The sequence below is a fragment of the Taudactylus pleione genome, unplaced genomic scaffold (genome assembly GCF_031769625.1).
Source record: "Taudactylus pleione unplaced genomic scaffold, aTauple2 ptg000212l, whole genome shotgun sequence".
Lineage (NCBI taxonomy): Eukaryota > Metazoa > Chordata > Amphibia > Anura > Myobatrachidae > Taudactylus > Taudactylus pleione.
The window spans coordinates 357,501-377,502 of record NW_028284614.1 but is presented as its reverse complement, the minus strand read 5'-3'; the positions used below and the strand labels follow the sequence as shown (position 1 = coordinate 377,502).

The following is a 20,002-nucleotide window of genomic DNA, read 5'->3' as shown; positions in this document are numbered from 1 at the left end:
CAGAAAATAATTTTTTTTTGGTTTGGACTGGAGTGTACTTTCGGGGGTTACAGCACCCTTTAACGGTCAAGCCAGCCGGCCCTTTACTTATGACACAGGCGCACGCTTGGCACTACTTTGTTGATGCACGTGCGGCTACTGCGCACACAATTCACAAACACAGAAAATAATTTTTTTTTGGTTTGGACTGGAGTGTACTTTCGGGGGTTACAGCACCCTTTAACGGTCAAGCCAGCCGGCCCTTTACTTATGACACAGGCGCACGCTTGGCACTACTTTGTTGATGCACGTGCGGCTACTGCGCACACAATTCACAAACACAGAAAATATATTATTTTTTTAGCACTTGGGGGGAGCACCCCTGATGGACAGAGCACCCCCTGGACAACACTACAGCACCCCTTTAGGACTGGGACACTGCACAGGACTTTGGAGTGGACACAGCCCCTATGGAGAACTGACTGCACAACACAGTCCAGCCAGCCCCTATGGACTTTGAAGTAGTGGACACAGCCCCTATTAACAACAGCAGCACAGCACAACACAGCCAGCCCCTATGGACTTTGAAGTAGTGGACAACAGCAGCACTACACTACACTACACTACACTACACAGCACTAACTCCCACCCTCCCTCTTCACTGTCCACAGCCGAGTGAGAAAATGGCGCCGACGCGGGTACCTTATATAGGATCCAAAACCCGCGAGACTCGGAAGGCGGGATGATGACGTTTTGCCTCGATGTCAGATCCGAGTCAGGCGGGAAAAGTCGAGCCTGACTCGGATCGGACTCGGATCGGGGGGGCTCGGGGGGGTTCGGATTTCAGAAATCCGAACCCGCTCACCCCTAGTATATATATATATATATATATATATATATATTTATTAGTAAATTTACCCCTAGGGCTGTTCGTTGCTAACTATGTCCAGGGATGAAACACACATCAGGAGTAGCCAACACTTCCCTTTCACATGACGTATGTATCTATCTATCTATGGCTCCAAAGGTCAAGCAGACTTCTAAATAACAGATCCATGAACTCTAAATCTCCCACATTTGTAACTGGGCAGCTCACACTTCCCATGTGCACAGACTGCACCTATTTTCTTTGAAAAAAATCTGCTAGTCAGAAGGTGTGCTTGGGAAATTCATTATTCCTACCTGCTGCTATTCATGATAGTATAGACGCTGGTGTGCTGTTACCCAGGAGCATAATTATTTGCATGCCGTTGCACCACTGAGGTTACACTGCATTCTGCTCAATAGAGATCCAGTATTTATGAGACTAGGGGGGTCCTAGTCACATTGGAGCCACATTTGGCAGGCAGTAAGCCAGTTCCGCTGGCCCCCTCATTATTACACATCTCAATATCTGGAGACCAGCCAGAGTGTATGCCAGATGTATCAGAGGATACAATCGCATAGCAGTGTAATCTGGCAAGCCAGCTCCATTTGCCCCTTTAATACCCCACAGTGGTTGGATACCAGCAGTGAGTGACTGTATTGGAGCACACGGCCGGTCACAAGCCGGCTCTATCAATCATTTTGCTTTCATATCTATTTGCAAAGACTGCTCTCTGGCTTTCTTTCTTACATTGCTCTGGACTGAACTTATCATTGAGCCAACTATGAATAGATTTTTTTTCTTTATATATATATATTTGCACACAGATTGTTATACACACTGGTTGATTTAATTCATAGGTACACTGTTTACAAATAAGTTTTTGTACAGGATACTGATTATAGGTTGATCAAAAAAATATATAAAATATTCTATTAAATAAATAAGGGAATTTACTTATATGTACCTGAGTAATTTACACTACTATAGCACTGCTTATATTTTCCTTGTCTTTTTAATATTGGGTTGGCTAGAGACTTGCAGCTGCTTTTGGTGGTGTTACTACCTCTCAGTGCCTAGTTTAATACTGTGTTGTACTGAGACAAGACATCAGTGTCACAAGATAATTTATTTTATTTTTTCAACAATGGCATCAATATTGTCACCTCACTTAAGGTCTTGTGAAATAGTAGACCACTATTGATAAAACATTGCCTGCTAGATCCTGGGTCTCCATCCATCCACCCCCCTCCCCTCCCCTCCAAGATAGCTGGCAATGTTGTATCAATGATGGACTCCAAGTCTTTGTGGTCTACTATTTCACAAGACCTTAAGCGGGGGCCCAATATTGAAGCAATTGCCAAAAAAAGCCCGGCCAGTATTATATTTTTGTGTCAGCTATAAAAAATAAAATAAAATCTACCTCAAGAGTTGCCAATTCGCTTTTATTCTGCTATAATAGAGTTTTTGTTATGTTCAGTTATAGTCTGGTTTGGTTCAGCAAGTAAAAGATTGGAGCCTAAGGGATGGGAGAACAGTGGAAAGGATTATTGTGGTAGGTTTCCCTCCTGTTCAGGAGCTGTACCTATCTAGGTTGAGGAAGAGGGCAAGTAATATTGTAAGGACCAGTCACACCCAGATTTATTCCCTGATCCAACATCTTCTGTCAGGCAGGCACTATTAGAGCGCTGCCTATAAAAACCTCTAGACGTTTTTTCCCGCAGGCCATTCGTGTGTTCAACAATTGACAGAAGGGTCTGTCTAGTAGTATTGTTTTAAAAGGAGACTTTGCGTTAACAAGGGTAAGTTTTACCATCTTTCTTCGAAGTCCACAGGGAAACATTGGGGTGTAGGTGGGACCTGGAGGACCGGACACCAACAGCAAAGTTTTTCAATCCCAGGATGCTCTGGTCCTTCCCCCTATACCCCACCCACAGGGCAACTCAGTTGTGTTAAAAATTCCAAGGCAGGAGCAGGATAGGAGAGAAGGAAGACTGGTACACTGAAGAATGACACTCGCAAAGGAAACAAGTGACCAAGAGAAGAAACCCATAAAAGCCAGGTACAGCAGGACGGGTGCCCTGCTGACCCTATGGACTTTGAAGAAAGCGTTAACAAGGGTAAGTTTTACCATAACTCCTTTTCTTCTTCGGGCTCCACAGAAGAGACAATGGGGATGTCCCAAAGCAGTTGTTCAAGGGCGGGAACCCGCTTGAGCTAGGAGGAGAATCCTGCGCCTGAAGGAAGCATCCTGAGGCGCAAATGTATAAAGGGCATAAAACCTAAGAAAGGTGTGGACAGAAGACCACGTGGCCGCCTTGCATAGCTGTTCAGCAGAGGTGCCAAGCCGGGTTGTCAACAAGGGACCCACATATCGAGTAGAATGAGTAGATACTGTAGCCGGCACAGGAAGGCCCATCTGAGTGTAAGCCTGTGAGATAGTCATGCGAAGCCATCTGGTCAGATTCTGTTATATGGATTCCATAAGAAGGCATGGCCAGCTAAGATGAAGAGGGAATTCGATTTCCAGATGGAACTAGTACGGTACACGTAGATCTTCAGAGCACAGACCACATCCAAAGAAGCCTCACCTGCCGAGAGGTCTGGTGATTTAAAGGCCGGAACCACAAATTCCTCATTAAGGTAGAAACGAGAAACCACCTTGGGAAGGAAGCCCGGACGCATTCTAACAACCCTGTCCTGATGAAAGATTAAAAAGGGGGAGCGACATGAAAGTGCCCCTAAATCCAACACCCTACAGGAAGATGCTATAGCCAGAAGAAACAGTCTTCGCAGTGAGCCGCTTGACATCCACTGATTCCAGGGGTTTGAACGGAGGTTCCTGAAGTGCGTGGAGAACCACTGACAAATCCCATGGAGCCACAGAAGGGACAAAGGGAGGTTGTATACGTAGAACACCTTGTAGGAAGCTGTGAACATCTGGTAGAGGATCAATTCAGCGTTAGAAACAGATGGCTAGAACAGAGACGTGCACTTTCCGAGATGTTAGGCAGAGTCCAAGATCTAATCCAGCCTGAAGAAAGGCAAGTATTCTAGAAACCTTAAAAACTTGAGGGTCATAGTCTCAAGGAGCACACATCTAGAAATATGTATGCCATATCCGGTGATAAATCCTGTCCGAGGCAGTTTACATGCTCTGAGCATGGTCTGGACCAAAGAGCTAGAAATTCCCTTAGCCCTAAGGAGGGATGTCTCAAGAGCCAAGCAGTTAAAGACAGGTGGGCCAGGTCCAGATTTAGACAGGGACCTCGAGACAACAGGTCTGGCTGAAGAGGAAGTTCAAGAGAAACGTCTATGGAGAGATCGGAGTACCAATGGCGTCTAGGCCAAGCCGGAACTACCAACAGGACTGTGCCCCCTTCCTGTTTGAACTTCTGAAGTCAGAACTAGAGGAAGAAGGGATATTGGAGGGAAGAGGTATGCCAAATGGAAGGTCCACCACACAGATAATGCATACATGAAAGCAGTGTTAGGGGTCCCTTGTCCTGGCTCTAATACAACCAAACACTTCCAGTGTGTCGAGGTCCACATCCGGTAGACCCCATTTGTCCACAAAGCTGAAAGACTTCTGGATGTAGAGACCACTCTCCTGCAAGCACTTTGTGATGGTTGAGGAAATCTGCTTCCCAATTGAGAATTCCTGGTATGAACACTGCGGAGATTACTGGGAGATGGCTTTCGACCAGTGTGAGAATGCAGGACACTTCTGCCATTGCTGTCCGACTTAGGCCACTGCCGTGACATTGTCGGACTGTACTTGTACTGGCCTTCCCTGAAGAATATCCTGAGCCAGCGTTTGAGCTCTGTAGATGTCTGAGTTCCAGGACATTGACTGGTAAGACAGCTTCGGCTGGAGTCCAGTGGTCTTGGAAGGAGTGCTGGCCAGTCACTTGCATCCGCGGTGAGTGCCCAGTCCGGGATCCAAAAGGGGCATCCCTTGCCCAAGTGGGATGTCTAGCCACCAGGCTAGGGACAGGTGAACCTCCAGGGAGAGGTCCATCTGGAATCCGAGCAGAAGGGGCAGCCCACTACACCTGGAGAGAATCATGTGTTGTAGGGGTCTGGAGTGAAACTGAGCAAACTCCACCATGTTGAAGGACACATTGTATCCCAGGACCTGCATTGCAGAGTTAGTTGACAATCTGACTAGTAGTCTGTGCACCCAACGCTGTAATTGCCAAGACTGTCTGCAGTTAGGAAGATTCTCTGAACCTGAGTCCAGGAGAGCTCCCAGATGTACCATCCTTTGAGAAGGTGTCAAAGAAGACTTTTTCCAGTTGATCAGCCAACGGTGCGTTTGTAGAAAGGCAATGATCTGTAGATGGCGGTGAAGAATTTCTGGGGAGTTGGCCAACAGCAAGAGAGTCTAAATATGGGAGCAGTCTGATCCCTTGACGACGAAGATAGGCCGCCATAACTCCCATGATCATGGTAAAGACCAGAGGAGCCAAAAGGCAGAGCCTGAAATTGGTAATGTTGCTGTAGTATAGAAAACCCAGATATTGTTGATGAGAAGGCACTATAGGTACCTGAATGTCCAGAGACACCATAAAGTCCCCAGGCTCCATAGCCAGAATAGAGCGGAGGGTTTCCATACAAAACCTGGGCACCCTGATAAACTTGTTCAGAGACTTGAGGATTGGCCGATGAGACCCGTAGGGCTTCTGAACTAAGAAAAAGGGAAGAATAATAGACATTCCCTCGCTGTGACGAGGGGACCGGAATTATTACTCCTGAGGAGAAAGGAGAGGCCCGTCCCATCAGGCTGAAGGCTTGTCCTCAGATTTGGTTGGTGGACGTCTAGTAGCCCAGGTCTGTTTTGGCCTAGGCCTTAGTTGATGCCTTGGAAAGGACTGACCTTTAGCTTTTCCTTGAGGAAAAAAGGATGACATCCAAGGCTTTGCATTATATGCAGAGGGCTGGAACGCAGTCTTGGAAGCTGCCAAGGTAGTCACAATTTGTCCAATTCTGGGCCAAACAGGATATCCGCAGAATAAGGCAGAGACTCCAAAGCCTTTTTAGAGTCCGCATCTGCCTTCAATGAGCGGAGCCAAAACAATAAGGCAGGCTACTACAGAAGTGGCACATGCCTTGGAGAGCCATATCCATAGCTGCTTCACTCAAATAGGAGGCTGCATCTCTAATGCGAGATATGTAGGACAGCTGTTCCCTCGAAGCATCAGAGGAAAATGTCTCTTCTAGGGCCTCTGCCCAACTCAATAGCTTTTGCCACCCAGGCCGTAGCCCTAGCAGGACGAGTAATAGACAAGGTGGCAGATTACAATTGATATTAGATCCACCAAGGAGATTGGGAGTTGAGCAATGAAATGTTTCAAATAATTCTGAATTTTCTAATTCCTCAATCAAATTTCCAAAATTGGGAAAATTCTATCATCAGTAGCTGAAACCAAGAAGGATTAGATGCAGTATCGGGACCCAGGATAGGGGGTTACAACTAGGATACGGGTTCTTTAGGCCGTCAATATTGAGCTGGAAATAGTACCACTAATCACCACTAGAGTGGCTCACACGCTAGGTAATATTTTTTATAGCATTCATATCTGCCAGGAGACTGGGAGAACTTCATGGTTATAGGAGCAGAGGATGTGAGGTGCCAGAAATATGGAGGGCACATTCCACAAGAGCAGCGTTGACCTCCTGGGCTTACAGAGGTCAGGGGGGGGGGGAATACTTAGTCCTAGGAAAGGTAGAGACCATTTCATAAGTTCACAATGTTCTCGTGGAAAGAATGAATACCCCTGCATTTAGCCATGTGCCCACCATTTGGTGCCTATCGATACATTGAGAATGCAGCTTCTCCACCATAGTAGTGATGTCCGCACTGAGACACTAACAGCTGACAGATCGAGAACGATCTCTGCCAAGTTACACATTATGCAAAGTGTACAAGTCTAAACTACGGAGCAAGAGCCAAGGTGCCTACTAGGAACTATTGTGTAAGTTATGTTAAAGGGACACATCCTATTTTATATGCCAACACAGAAATCTCAAACATACAGATGGCCATTCACCATAATTGGCAATAAAGCCGGTGAAACCATGTCCCTTATTTTCTTTTTTACCACAATTGAAAAATGTAAGAACCACTACAAAGAGGCAGCAATGTTATGTGGGGTACACACTGGGCTGACAGTTTCGCCGCCCGGACAACAAATCCAACTGTTGGTAAGGTTTATGCACAAACAATTTGCTAGCCCAGCGGACTCAATTTGAATATGCCAGCCCAATTGTGCCATCATATTCAATGGATTCCGCGCCAGATACATCGATGGGCCGTGTGTACAGCTCAAACTATGAACGATATAGCTGCATGATATATCACATCACAAAATGTCTGAACCAAAAAATTTATTATCTATACACCAAGCAATGTCGGGACAATACTTTGTTCGTCGGCTGAACGAACGATATATATCGCCCAGTGTGTACCCTGCATTAGGATGTGACAGTTTTAGATACATTTTACAGTTAACACACAATTCCATTATGCATAAAATGTAATACTGTCTGCAGGTTATAATGACGCAATATTATAAATTATAGGAATGTCCGGCATGTGTGAAAGTGGAATTTTATTTTAATCCTTTGATCTTGTGGAATCAAATGCTAAGGGATACAGTATAAACTGAAACCAATAGAAGTGGTTGTATTAGAGCTGATAGTTATAGCAGGCAGGAGAGAACAAGCTCATGAAGGATTTTGACATAAACCACTGATTTCAGGTACAACTGGGGAGTATTCCTGAAAGCTTGGAGAGAGAGAAAATTGAGAGCTAAGGTACCAACCAATCAGCTCCTGTCATGTTACAGGCTGTGTTTGAAAAAATTAGTTAGGAGCTGATTGGTTGGTGCTTTATCACTCACAATTTAATCTCCCTACAAGCTTTCATGAATACCACCCACTGTCTGATCCCTAGATATCACTATTTCCAGCCTCCTGCTTTAAAAAAACAGTGGGCGTTAAAAGGCAATCACTCCAACGGATTCAATTACCTGCAGGTTGTATTGCACAGTCTTACCCCAGATGAAATGCCTGGAGCCATTAGTGATTCGCCATTAACCTGCAAGTAGCTCAGAGGAAGTAGTGCTCTCTCCCCCTTAATTCAATTGGCCCCTCTGACTGCCCACCAAGGTCTACCATGCCAGTTTATGCACATGATTGCCTAGAAAACCATAAGCCACTCAGAACAAAGATTTCGATTTTGTTAATTTACATTACAACATAAAGATAGAGGTTACACCATTCTCTATAGAAGACCAAGTGTGACAACCCTTCCAACAGGTAACTAGTCCAGCTCAGCAATACATAGGCTATGGTATGTTCAATGAGTCCACATGTTCAAGAACAATTTATCCTTTACATGCAATGCATTATTGAAGGTCTATTACAAAGTAGATATTTGAACATTAAAGGGGGTCTACGTACGATGCCTTGGAGACAGATAGTGGATGGAGATAAAGTACCAACCAATCAGCTTCCTAACTAATTTCAAAACAGCCTGTAAAATGACAGGAGCTGATTGGTTGATACTTTCTCCGTCCACTTAAACGCTATCCAAGGCTTAGTACATAGACTCCTTGACTTACAGTGATTCATATTGCCGACAGCACCCCTTAACAAATCTGAACATAATTTTAGTAGTTATTAGCAATACCGCAAAGCAATTATCTGCATTTTTCATGTAGAAGGAACCAAAACAAATGAAAGGGCCCACATTTTATAAGTTCTTCATTCACAAGTTTATTATGAAAAAAAAAAAAAAAAAATTGGCTGAATTGATCAGCAACGTTTACAGAAAATGTTCTGGTCAAAACTAGCTTTAAACAATGAATAGTGACGGAGGGGCAGAAATAACGATTCTGGAAGAAAAACAAAAAATGGGTATACGTGACAAAAAAAATTAAAAAAAATTTAAGTTAACCTGTATTCCCTGAAAAAAAAACAAAAAAAAAAAACCATTTCTGAAGTCACAGAGGCAATGTAGGCCTTGGTAATTTTTATTTTTTTTTCTTCTTAAAAAGGTCCTTAAATCCCTTCACGACGACGGAGGAGTCCGCAAAGGGTGGCAGGCCTCCTAAGGAGCTAATATGGGTTTCCGAGACTGTCTCTATCCTTATCTACAATCATGCCGAGTAAAGCTATTGCTAAATGGAAAGTTAAGTTGTAATCACGAGGTGTTAATGTTTACTTCTTATGTTTTTATTTTTATTTTTTGCAGTCTCTGAGAAAGCAAAAAGTAACTACGGGTAGTGCTATGCCAGGAGACTGGGATTTTTTTTTCTCTTTGATAAACAATGTCGCTTCAACATGCAATGAACAGGGTCTTTTATTAATGTGGTCGCGGGCTGTTGAGACGAGAGGCTTTGCGTTTGTATATGGCACATCTTTTGGTCCATGTGAGAACGGTACAAGCGTGTGACAAATGCTCTCTCCTGACTGAAGTTACGGCTTCTCTCCTCGGCTCCTAAATCAAAATCCTGCTTGTGGCAATACTGTACAAGTGTAAAACTCTTCTTTAGAGGAAGTAATCTGGGGTGCGGCGGGTCACGTGTGGTTCTCCTCTACGCGGTGCTGGGTCAAACTGCAAGCTGAAAAAGAAATGTACACTTTAGCACTGAATAGCTACATAGTAAGGGTGTGTGCATGGGGGCGGTGTTGATGGCCACATATGCAATCCATGAAGCATGTCAGATTACCCATTAATTCCCCTCTACTTTGCCAATAATAAAACAATTGACTGGCTTACATATTTACAGTGGTTATTATGACACCTCAATGTGAACACTAACAGTCACTAACATCACTCCATATTATGAGGGTCGGGCAGGAGCAGAGATAGCATTTACCAGCCATGGCGTGTTTACACAAATATTGCAGCTAGGGACTTATAGGAAACTGAACGAGTCTCGCAGGAAGCGCTTAATCGATGAGAAAATGTCTAATCCAGGTCTCATCCTATCCTTCACTTCATGGGACTATCGTGTATCACATGCGTACCCATAAGATAGTTTGAGAAAATGGGGGGAGTGTGGTGGCTGAGACGATAACTCTCCCATGGACATGCCTCTCCATACTATGTGGATATGGTCAAATACAGTGATGGACAGATAGGGAGCTCAGGGCTCCGTCATACAGAGGAGAGTCTGGCTTGTGTAGGGGACAGGTGGAAGTGGACTGTGTAGGTCACGGGGGTATAGATTTATAGGGGTGTGTATTTGGGGGTCCTCTTATGGACTGTGTAATTAACTGCTGCATATCGGACCAAGAGAGCTGAGGACAGAATGTAACCACTAGCGGCACGGGCATGGGGGGGGGCATAGAAGGGGCACTGGCACGTGGAGAGGTAAATTATGGAATACAGAGTGATGTAGGCCCCAATTTTTTTCTCTTTGACAGTTCCCACTTAATAAGACACTTGATATGACAGGAATGAGGAATGAATTGCCACATGTGAGGTGTAATGGGAAAGATTAGTAGAACATTCATAGCAGATATCTGCCCCAGACTTTCATCAGCTGGTAATGGCTGCCACAGGTGGCTTGTTTCCAGGAGCAGTGCACGTATTTAATCTCTAGCTTTCATACTTACAAGGAATATTTCAGAGTGTCATCAAGTTCCATTATTGCAGCTTGATTTCCACAGCGGTAACAATAGTTTGGAGCACTAAAAATTGTGACTACATTCCGGTCATGGCACCAGTTGTACCCCTGAAACACAAAAATTCACCACCTTTAAAAATGGCAAACTAACCTCCAGTTTTACCAGATATACAGTCAAACTAGTCAAGACAGCAACCCTAACACTGACAGCAATGTAACGCATGTAATTTATCTTCAAGCGTCAAACCACCAGTTACTCCACATGTGAGACTTTATCCAACACATTGAAGATTTACCTCCATCACCAACTGATGGGCCCTAGAAACCAAGGTGAGGCCATTGGCATGGTTGAACGTTTCAGAGATGTCTTGTCCAAATGTGTAACCAGCACCTCTAGGAGAAATACCCCAACCACCCCGATCATCTGGGTCAGACCACAGCAAGTCGCACATTGGACCCTGGAAAAGGAAAAAAAAAAAAAAAAAAAAGTTAGCTTGGGAAGAAGTGTAACATTACCACAATCCGCTTCTAGGCTCATAGAATTATTATGCAATTAAAAACTAGCTAAAACCACTGACAAAAACTCATTATGCTTGGGGGTGGAATTTACAGGTCACAGAGCTCGGTAGGGTGTTCCAAAGCCTCTCTGCTCAATGCCATGTAACTGGCTGCAGAGTTAGGGCATTACTAGCAGCCTGAAGAAGCAAACCAAGGACACCCATGTCTAAAACTAAGAGCAGGGGGTAAATTTACCAAAAAGTCTTTAAGAAGTGGAGATATTACCCATAGCAACCAGATTTTACGTAACATTTAACTAGCACCCTCTAGACCAGTGGTTCTCAAACTCGGTCCTCAGGACCCCACACAGGTCATGTTTTCCAGATCACTCAGCAGGTGCACAGGTGTACTCATTACTCACTGACACATTTTAAAAGATCCACAGGTGAAGCTAATTATCTCACTTGTGATTGTGTGGAGACCTGGAAAACATGCACTGTTTGGGGTCCTGTGGACAGAGTTTGAGAACCTGTGTTCTAGACTACAATAGCCAGAATCTGATTGGTTGCTATGGGCAACATCTCCACTTACAAAAACTCACTTTAGTAAATTTACCCCTAGGGCTGTTCGTTGCAAATAAATTAATGTCCAGGGCTGAAACACATCAGGAGTAGCCAACACATCCCTTTCACATGAAGTGTCAATAAAGCCATCTATGGCTCCAAAGGTCAAGCAGGCTTCTAAATAACAGATCCATGAACTCTAAATCTCCCGCATTCGTGACTGGGCAGCTCACACTTCCCATCTGCACAGACTGCACCTGTCACAGACCAGCCTAGTGGTTAATCTCAGTGACAAACCCACACGTGTGTGCTCAGTGTAATTGTATGATGCTGCAAAGTGATAATGAAAAATACAACTAATCCAGAAAGTGAAGCCACAGCAGAAATGGGATAAGTGCTGCTCTCTCATAAGCAGAGCAGTTACTCTATGCTGCATTATGGTTTAGTCTGACACCCCCCCCCCCCCCCCATAATGTGGTGCACGTAAATAACTGCCAGAAACATGCAGCTAAACAATCGTTAAGAAACAGTAATTACACTAAACAATTTACCTATGAATGGACTAGAGGGCATATTCAGCAATCACTTATATCCTTAATGCGCATATGTTCTGACCAGACAGGGTCATTACCTCATGTGGGACTTCTTGTAGACGATCCAGTGCCCGTATATGATCCAGTGTATCTATTGAGGGTGACAATCCGCCATGTAAACAGAATATCTGTTGGTTGGGGGTGGAGGAGGGAAGACAAAAATAGTTATATTTTCCAATCTGCAAGTATTTTAAGCCATATATTACGAAACACCCTCAACCCTGGCCCAAGGTAACCGCTTAGAAGCACAATAAAGTAATCCATATATTTCCACATTAACAGAGGAATTCACAGTATCACACATTTACAAATTAAGCCATCATTCAGGAGTAACTTGCATATAGCCTGCAGCAATGTTCCGGAAAGCACCTGCCCCGCAGGTACAATGGTGATAGTACAGCTTGTGTAATAGCCTCATGGGAACATACCACTGAGACAGTTTGCTATAAAACCGCCCTCCCAGTCATAAATGCCTTAAGCATTACCCAATTTGGCTGAAGATCCAGTGACTTATCACATGACCATGCACAGCCAATGACCTGAAAGGCAGCTTGAGGTTAAGGTCCGTTTGATGTGCAGTTGTGGATTGGATGATGGTATAAGGGCAGCGATATTTTGTCGGAAAGAGTTTCTCAAATGAAATCCCTTGGTTCTATAGAGCACTGTATGTAAGGAGCAGGTTATGCAGCAAGTGTTTCCAGCTATAAGCACAACAAGGGAATAGAGCTTGTATGCTGGACCTGGGGTTGGAAGAGGGAAATAGTTTGCCCAATATGTTGGATTTCCCCAACCCCAGCAGAACGGGGAATTGGGGCAATCCAACGCAGAGGTATGGGCTCAATAAGGACAAGGGGACATATATAAAGTCGGAAGAGATTGCCTTATAGGTTTCCGCTCAATTTTATGCTGGTCCCTAAATGAAATTTAACTTCCTCACAAGGCTTTAACCTTCAGTATCAAAACTTCCTTTCCATTCCTATACATTAGCACATTATGCCTATATATAGGGAGTCTATTTCAGTTCTGTCTACTCAAAGCTAAAAACTTATTTGAGTGCACACATGTAGAGTTTTAAAGTGTCCAGATGAGAAAGTTCTAAGGCAGGAACTCATCACCCGAGCGGCCAATCAGACGCCCGATTGAACGACGTATCGTGGGCCGGTACGTACTGCACGAACCGCCCACCCGATACATCGCTCACCTGCACCAATCACCTTCCTGGCGTTGGCAGCTGGGTCACTCCATCTGCTGTGCATGCACTGCCGATAATGGAGCCGATGTCACCTCGCAGGTGCACGCATAGGGCACACCAGACGTTCTAGACAATATGTCTGTTCCATTTGCCATATAGTCAGAGAAAAAGTCGTGTGTACCCAGCTTAAGAGGTGGAATTCAAATACTGGCAATGAGCGTCTGAACATAGCAGCAATGTTCATCTGTGCACATATCTGCAAGTGACGGTAACCCTGGCGTTTCGTTTCCCAAAGCACCTCTATGGGATGAGGGGAAAAAATTTGCAATGTGCCATTCCAAACTGGCACATCGTCCCCAGCCTGCCACAGGTAATCCTCCACATGTATGTTAGAGATGTGTATTATTGATATTGCGTAATATTTGAAAACATTAGCACAAAGATGACCAATGCCTGATATAGTTTTAGTAGACTTTAGACAAGGTCCCACAACCTGTAACCAAAGTTTGTAACAATATTCTAAATAAAAATACCAGATTACCAAAGCACTTCATTTAACTTTAGATATAGAAGGGATTTGAAAATAAGGTAATTCAGTTTGTCTTGTTTAACAAAATACATAACTATACTACAGCCCAGAAGAGAGAAATATACATATATCCTCCAGATAGTGAAAGTTAGGGAATAAATCTAGCAGAAAAGTTTTAGTATGACTGTTCAAGACCATAAAGCCTTCCAATGCTCATTGCTTAGAGGGGGGGGATGTTTTTTCATACCCACCACTAGATGGCGCCCACAGGCAGCAATTCAATTGTTCTGCTATTTGGGTACTCAGCCGCACATTGCTGCTCGCAGCCTCCTTAGGTGGCAAGCAGAAATGTGAGAACTGCAGGGTTTGGGTAAATAGTAGTTTGGGCACTAACAGACTTAAAACGTGTTTAGCCGCTTTTACTTTTGGGCAAGTCAAAAGCAATGGACACTCGATCAGTGCAACAATTGAATTGCTCTGACGGGTGCCCAAAAAAACCATTGAATTCTCCCCATAGATTTTTTAGTTAGGCAAAGCCAATTTGAAGGTGTCCAAAATATAAATAAAGCATGCAATAAGTCTACTGCCCTGATTCCCCTTTTGTCGTGCCGACCCACCTCAATTGATAACCCGCGTCAATTGATAATCTTCGATCTGACGGCAGATCGGGGAAATTCAATATGTTAATTCCAGACTTGCTGATTCCGACCATTTCTGGGTTGGGATAACGAGATTGTTCAACATATTGAACATTCCCGATCGTGGCGTCAGCAGAACGGGGAATTGTGGCAGTCAGTTGCAGATGTATGGGACCCTTTGTGTGTAAGGCTTGATCCTAGTGTTGCTATAGTCACTGAATTCCAAAGTGTATCCCAAACTTGGCTTTCTGTGTACACAGGGGGGGAAGATGTAGCTAATCTTCTACAAGGTGGAGAAGTTGCCAAAGAAACCAACTAGCTTCTACCCAACATTTCATAGAATACACTCGATAAAGGATAGGTACAAGCTGACTGGTTGCTATAGGCAACTTCTCCACTTCCCAGATCCAGTGCAACTCTTATGGCCGGAATGAGCACACTCAATAGGATTCCTTGCAATAGAAAGCCACATGTCCTTACAGTTAGTATAGTTTGCGGTAACACATGCATGACATACCTGTCCATCCACTAAGGCCGTTAACGGGAGGTAATCAAACAGGTCGGTGAAGTATTTCCATACATTTGCGTTTCCATACTTCCGCAAACATTCATCATAGAAACCATAAACTTGTGTAATTTGCCTGCTTTCGTGATTGCCTCTTAGAATGGTGATACGTTCACGATAGCGCACCTACAAGAAGAGTTGCAAGTGATTAATGGATTACAAATAGTCAGCAAGTGAAATTTAAAAAGCTACAGCGTTTAGAAAAGAAACCAAATTGCAAAAAAAAAAAAAAAAAAAATTCTACTATTGAATAGCAATGTTTTTGCTTGCTTCAAAATCAAGTGTTTCCATTTGGGCCCTTATAAAATATACCTCAATAATATAGCTTCCAAAGCTGAATTTTTCCCCACTGGGCATCTGGGTCATTACAGTAATCAAATTTGAGTGGAATTCGGTATCAGGTCAGTAGGTCGACCGTAACCATGTCATTCATAATGTCAACACCATAATTATCAACGTTGTTCAAACTGTCGACAGGCAACATGTCAACGTCTTCAGTTGCCATGTGAAAGGTCAACATGCTCAGGATGCAGACTGTTTGGTGCCGCAGGAAGGAGGGGTATTAGGGATAAAGAGCAAATACTCATTGGAACACTCGAGCATCGGAGGTCCCACCGAAAGTGACAGTCACATGGCCGCCGGGACCCAGAAGACAAAGCTGGAGCCACTGCCACCTGGAGAAGGCAAGCGACCACCAGGCCACCATGGACGGTTTGTTGACAGCTCATCACGTCGACATATCGGTGTACACATGACAGTTTGACCATGCCGACATGCTGCTTGTCGACCAGATGACTCAACATTATAAATTGACAAAATCATACCACACCCCTCCAATGGCAAGTATCCACAGATTATGCTTACCTTCAGTGCAACTAGTAGTGTTACTGTTTCTACGGAGTAATACCCTCTGTCCACATAATCTCCCATGAATAAATAATTTGTATCTGGCGATTTGCCTCCAATGCGGAACAGTTCCATGAGGTCGTGAAACTGCCCGTGAACGTCTCCGCACACCGTGACCGGACATCGCACTTCTTGGACATTTGATTCTTTTGTCAAGATTTCTTTTGCCTGCAAAGACATTACTTACGGGTTAACGGCGCCTTCATTAAGATGTACACAAAACAGTACTATGCAAGTGAATTACAATTTATTAAACAGTGTAAAAATTTTTTTTTTTTTTTTTTTTTAGTATGTTTGTGTATAGAAATAAATATAAATGAGATTTTGTTTAAAAACCACAGGGCAAGGTGCAGTGCTGCCTGAGTGACCAACGTACAGTTGCTACAACACAAGTCAAAGCTGCAATGCGTTCTATTCTTTCAAGTTAGAACTACAGTGTTCAAATACCAGGCAAGGTGTAAAGGTCCAGCAACCTAATGTATGTTTTATTCTACAAAAGGAGGAAAACCATCCTGAACAATACGCTTATAAAAAAAAAAAAAAAAAAAAAAAAAACCTATCCTGACAGCCGCAAAACAAAAAGTTGTAAGGAGGGAGGTCACAAAGGGGATGATTAAATTAGCACCGCGGGATTGTAGCTTAAGGAGCTATTCAATTACTCCCAGGTAAGTCAGCCACTAGCCTTAATGCAGACTTCTGTTTACACCCCACCTGAGGGTGTGAGCAGAAATATGCATTAACTAATGCCCCAGGGCTAGTTGTGGGCTTACCACGTGCAGTAACGGCTTCACACCCCACACATGCACCGCCTGGGTTACGTATAGGGCATGACGCAGTCAATTGAATAGTTTCAAGCACATAACCCGATCGCTAAATCCGCGTGATGCTAACTGCATCATCCCCATAGCGCTTCCACAAGGGTTCGGGTGAAGGCATTTGCGACTAGCATCACCAGTTTTCACCACAGCTGCACCATATATTCATATAAAATCTCCCTCCCAAACCACTATGGGGTATATATACTAAGCAGTGGATTTTCAAAGCCCTACATTTTTGCCTGCCAGACGTAAGGCAATGTTTAATTCAAAACAAGCCTGATTTAGCATGTACTATAATGGCCATTATAAATACAACAGGCAAAATCTAAAACAATCGTGGGCTTTGAATAATCACTGCTTAAATATACCCCTATTTCCAAAATCTGTCATCCATCAGTCTCAATCAACCATCTCAGTAACTCTCATACCTTGGTCCTCAGGATCCTAAACCGCTCATGTTTTCTGGGTCACCCAGCAGGTGCACAAGTGTATTCATTACTCACCGACACATTTTTAAAAGCTCCACAAAAGAAGCTAATTATTTCACGCGAGTCTGAGACCTGGAAAAACATGCACTGTTTGGGGTACTGAGAATCCAGTTTGAGATCCTATCCTCCATCTCCTCAGCCATAACATGACAACCAGTCCATGCCTAATATTATGTAGGTCCTCCTCATGTCACCAAAACAACCGACCTGCCGAGGCACAGACTCCACAAGATCTCTGAAGATGTCCTGTGGTATCTGGCACCAAGACCTTAGCAGCAGTCTAAAGGTGCTCACCACTGCATACCGGGGACACCCCACCTGCCGTTTGGAGATGCTCTGACCCAGTCATCTAGCCATCACAGTTTGGCCCTTGTCAAAGTCACTTAGATCCTTACACTTGCCCATTTTTCCTGCTTCCAACAAAACTTCAAGAACTAGGGGGAAATGGTTTTGTACCGGTCTCCCCTCTAAACGGACGAGAGACCGTGGTGCGATGTTCAATCACGTTTGGGAGTCCATGCCTTAACTCGTAAAAACAGCTAAGCCTGTCAAAAATCCTGGTTAGTGCACTAAAACAGCAGGTCGGGCGCCCAAACCATGGACTTATTGCACATTTGTGCTCGACACCTGAGGAACATGCAAGCAGAAGTTTGTGCCCCCGTGGCTATTCGTGCCTGAACAGAGCAACAACCGATTTGCTCCATCGGGTGCCCATTAGTCACAGCTGTGGGCGCAATCAATTGAATTCTCCCGAGTATTCACTTGGTGCCTAATATATCCCACAACTGGACAGGTGCCATGGTAACTAGATTAATTACTTAACCTGTCAGCGGTTTTAAATTTTATAATGGCTCAATATATATTATATATACACACACCAAGTCATTGCTCAATTATGTGACAAGGAAGTGTACCCTACATTGTGTGTTGGAAATTCTTCAACTCAAACAGGACTTACAGGTCAGTATAGTAGTGACACTTGTCTATTTACCAATAGAGTACTGAGAATAGTGGAACGCTGCAAGCATGCAGTGGAATACAACTAGCATCCAAAACACAAATTAGTGACAAAGACCAATGCAATAAAAGTATTTAACTCATCCATGACAAAGTGCTACTCGGGTGAAATGCTTTGCCCATTATGGACCATGTGACTAATGGCTACCAATTGTATCACCCTGAAAACATGAAGTATAAATTCTACTGTGGCAAGTTGCCGGCAGACGATTTCACAATCAGCTTGTGCCCATCATTAGTGGTGCACAGGGAAACCCATTGAGGTGCTGTACTGGAATTCTTGGAAAGGTCGGCATATGTGAACAGCGCAAGAGCTTAAATCTCATGCACCAAGTCCAAAAATTAAAAATTTCCCCATTTCAGCGAAGAAGCTCATACAAAGGAAAAACACCTGTAACTGTGCCTGTAAATATTTTTTAAACATTAAAAATTTTACATATGAAAATGAATAAAGCAACCTGAATTCTAAGATTAGCAATTTAACACCCTCCCCCCCCCAATCTAGAAAAATATATTCACTGCAAGTAGTAAAAGAGCGCTCAGCTGCCCGAAGGAGGCTTTCAGTGCCGTGCGTGTGATAGCAGAGTGGTTAGCATTGCTGTTTTACAGTGCTGGGTTTTTATAGTAGGTCAATATACAGTAGTACTATATCTGTAAGAATTCTCTATCCACTATCCACAAACATACTGGCTACTGACAAAAATGGACGGAATCTGTATGTAATACTGACAGATGGGATCCAGGTGGTCAGAATCCCGATGTCTGTATCCTGATAGGGATAGTATACCGACATTTGGTGGTCGGTATCCTAACCCTTCCCCACCCCAAACCCTCCCTAGTGCCTAAACCTAACCTCCCCCTCCCCTAAACCTTCCCCCCCAGCCCGCTACTTACCTTCGGCATCCAGGCAGACAGGATGCCGGCGTCAGGATTCTGATCGGCAAGGTAAGCGGCGGCATCAGGACTGCCAGGATGCCAAACGCATACCAAATGAACAGGTCCAATGGTGCAGGGACGGGTATGAGTGCTTAGTGCAGCAACTCGGCATGCCCAAGAGGGTAGCATCACCCTCAGCCAAATATGTAAAGTGTTTAGTTTTATTGGGAGAAAGGCTACTGTGTATGATCTAACACTCCCTGTGCCCTGACTGCTTGCAATGTGGAGTATGTAATACCTTTACAGAGTACAATATAAATTGTCACAGCACATAAGAATACTTACTTTGATTATCTACACCTGTCACTTTACCCTGAATTCCCAGACTGAACAAGTGAGCTAATAAAACCTTGGAAAACACTTGGCTATACCCAGTGCCTTCAGTATTTTCAAACAAAGGGCGGAATTCAATTGTATTCGCGGCCCGCATCTCCCGTCTAAAGTGACAGGTGATCGCGGGCCGCAATACAATTGTCCAAGATGTTCGCGCTGATCGCGCCCATAGAAGTCAGGTTTAGCCACGTAAAGCAGCTAAACCCGGCCAAAGTGCTGGGCGCGATCGCGAAAAGTGATGTTTGGGCGCCCAAACATGTCACTTTTCGCACATTTCAGCTCTCATCCCCCAGGGGCTGCGAGCTGGAATGTAGCGCTGGCATCTCATCGTGCCCGACAGGAGCAAGAATTGAATAGCTCCGTCGGGTGCGATAGCGGCTGTAAAGAATTGAATTCCGCCCAAAGATTGCTCCTGTTGACAGGCAAATATTCTGTGTACCA

At 44.1% G+C, this 20,002-nt stretch overlaps 1 protein-coding gene across 1 annotated transcript in view; it reads right to left on the bottom strand.

The window, feature by feature from the left end:
* Nucleotides 1–7,777: 7,777 nt before the first annotated feature.
* Nucleotides 7,778–20,002, bottom strand: part of PPP2CA (protein phosphatase 2 catalytic subunit alpha) — a 17,819-nt gene continuing 5,594 nt past the window's right edge. The window contains exons 2-7 of the mRNA XM_088478226.1: nucleotides 15,928–16,137; nucleotides 15,016–15,189; nucleotides 12,178–12,267; nucleotides 10,782–10,943; nucleotides 10,475–10,593; nucleotides 7,778–9,474 (exon numbers count right to left, since the gene is read on the bottom strand). Coding sequence (XP_088334352.1) covers nucleotides 9,402–9,474; nucleotides 10,475–10,593; nucleotides 10,782–10,943; nucleotides 12,178–12,267; nucleotides 15,016–15,189; nucleotides 15,928–16,137 — 828 coding nt within the window. The 3' untranslated portion in view covers nucleotides 7,778–9,401. The remainder of the gene's footprint in view (nucleotides 9,475–10,474; nucleotides 10,594–10,781; nucleotides 10,944–12,177; nucleotides 12,268–15,015; nucleotides 15,190–15,927; nucleotides 16,138–20,002) is intronic.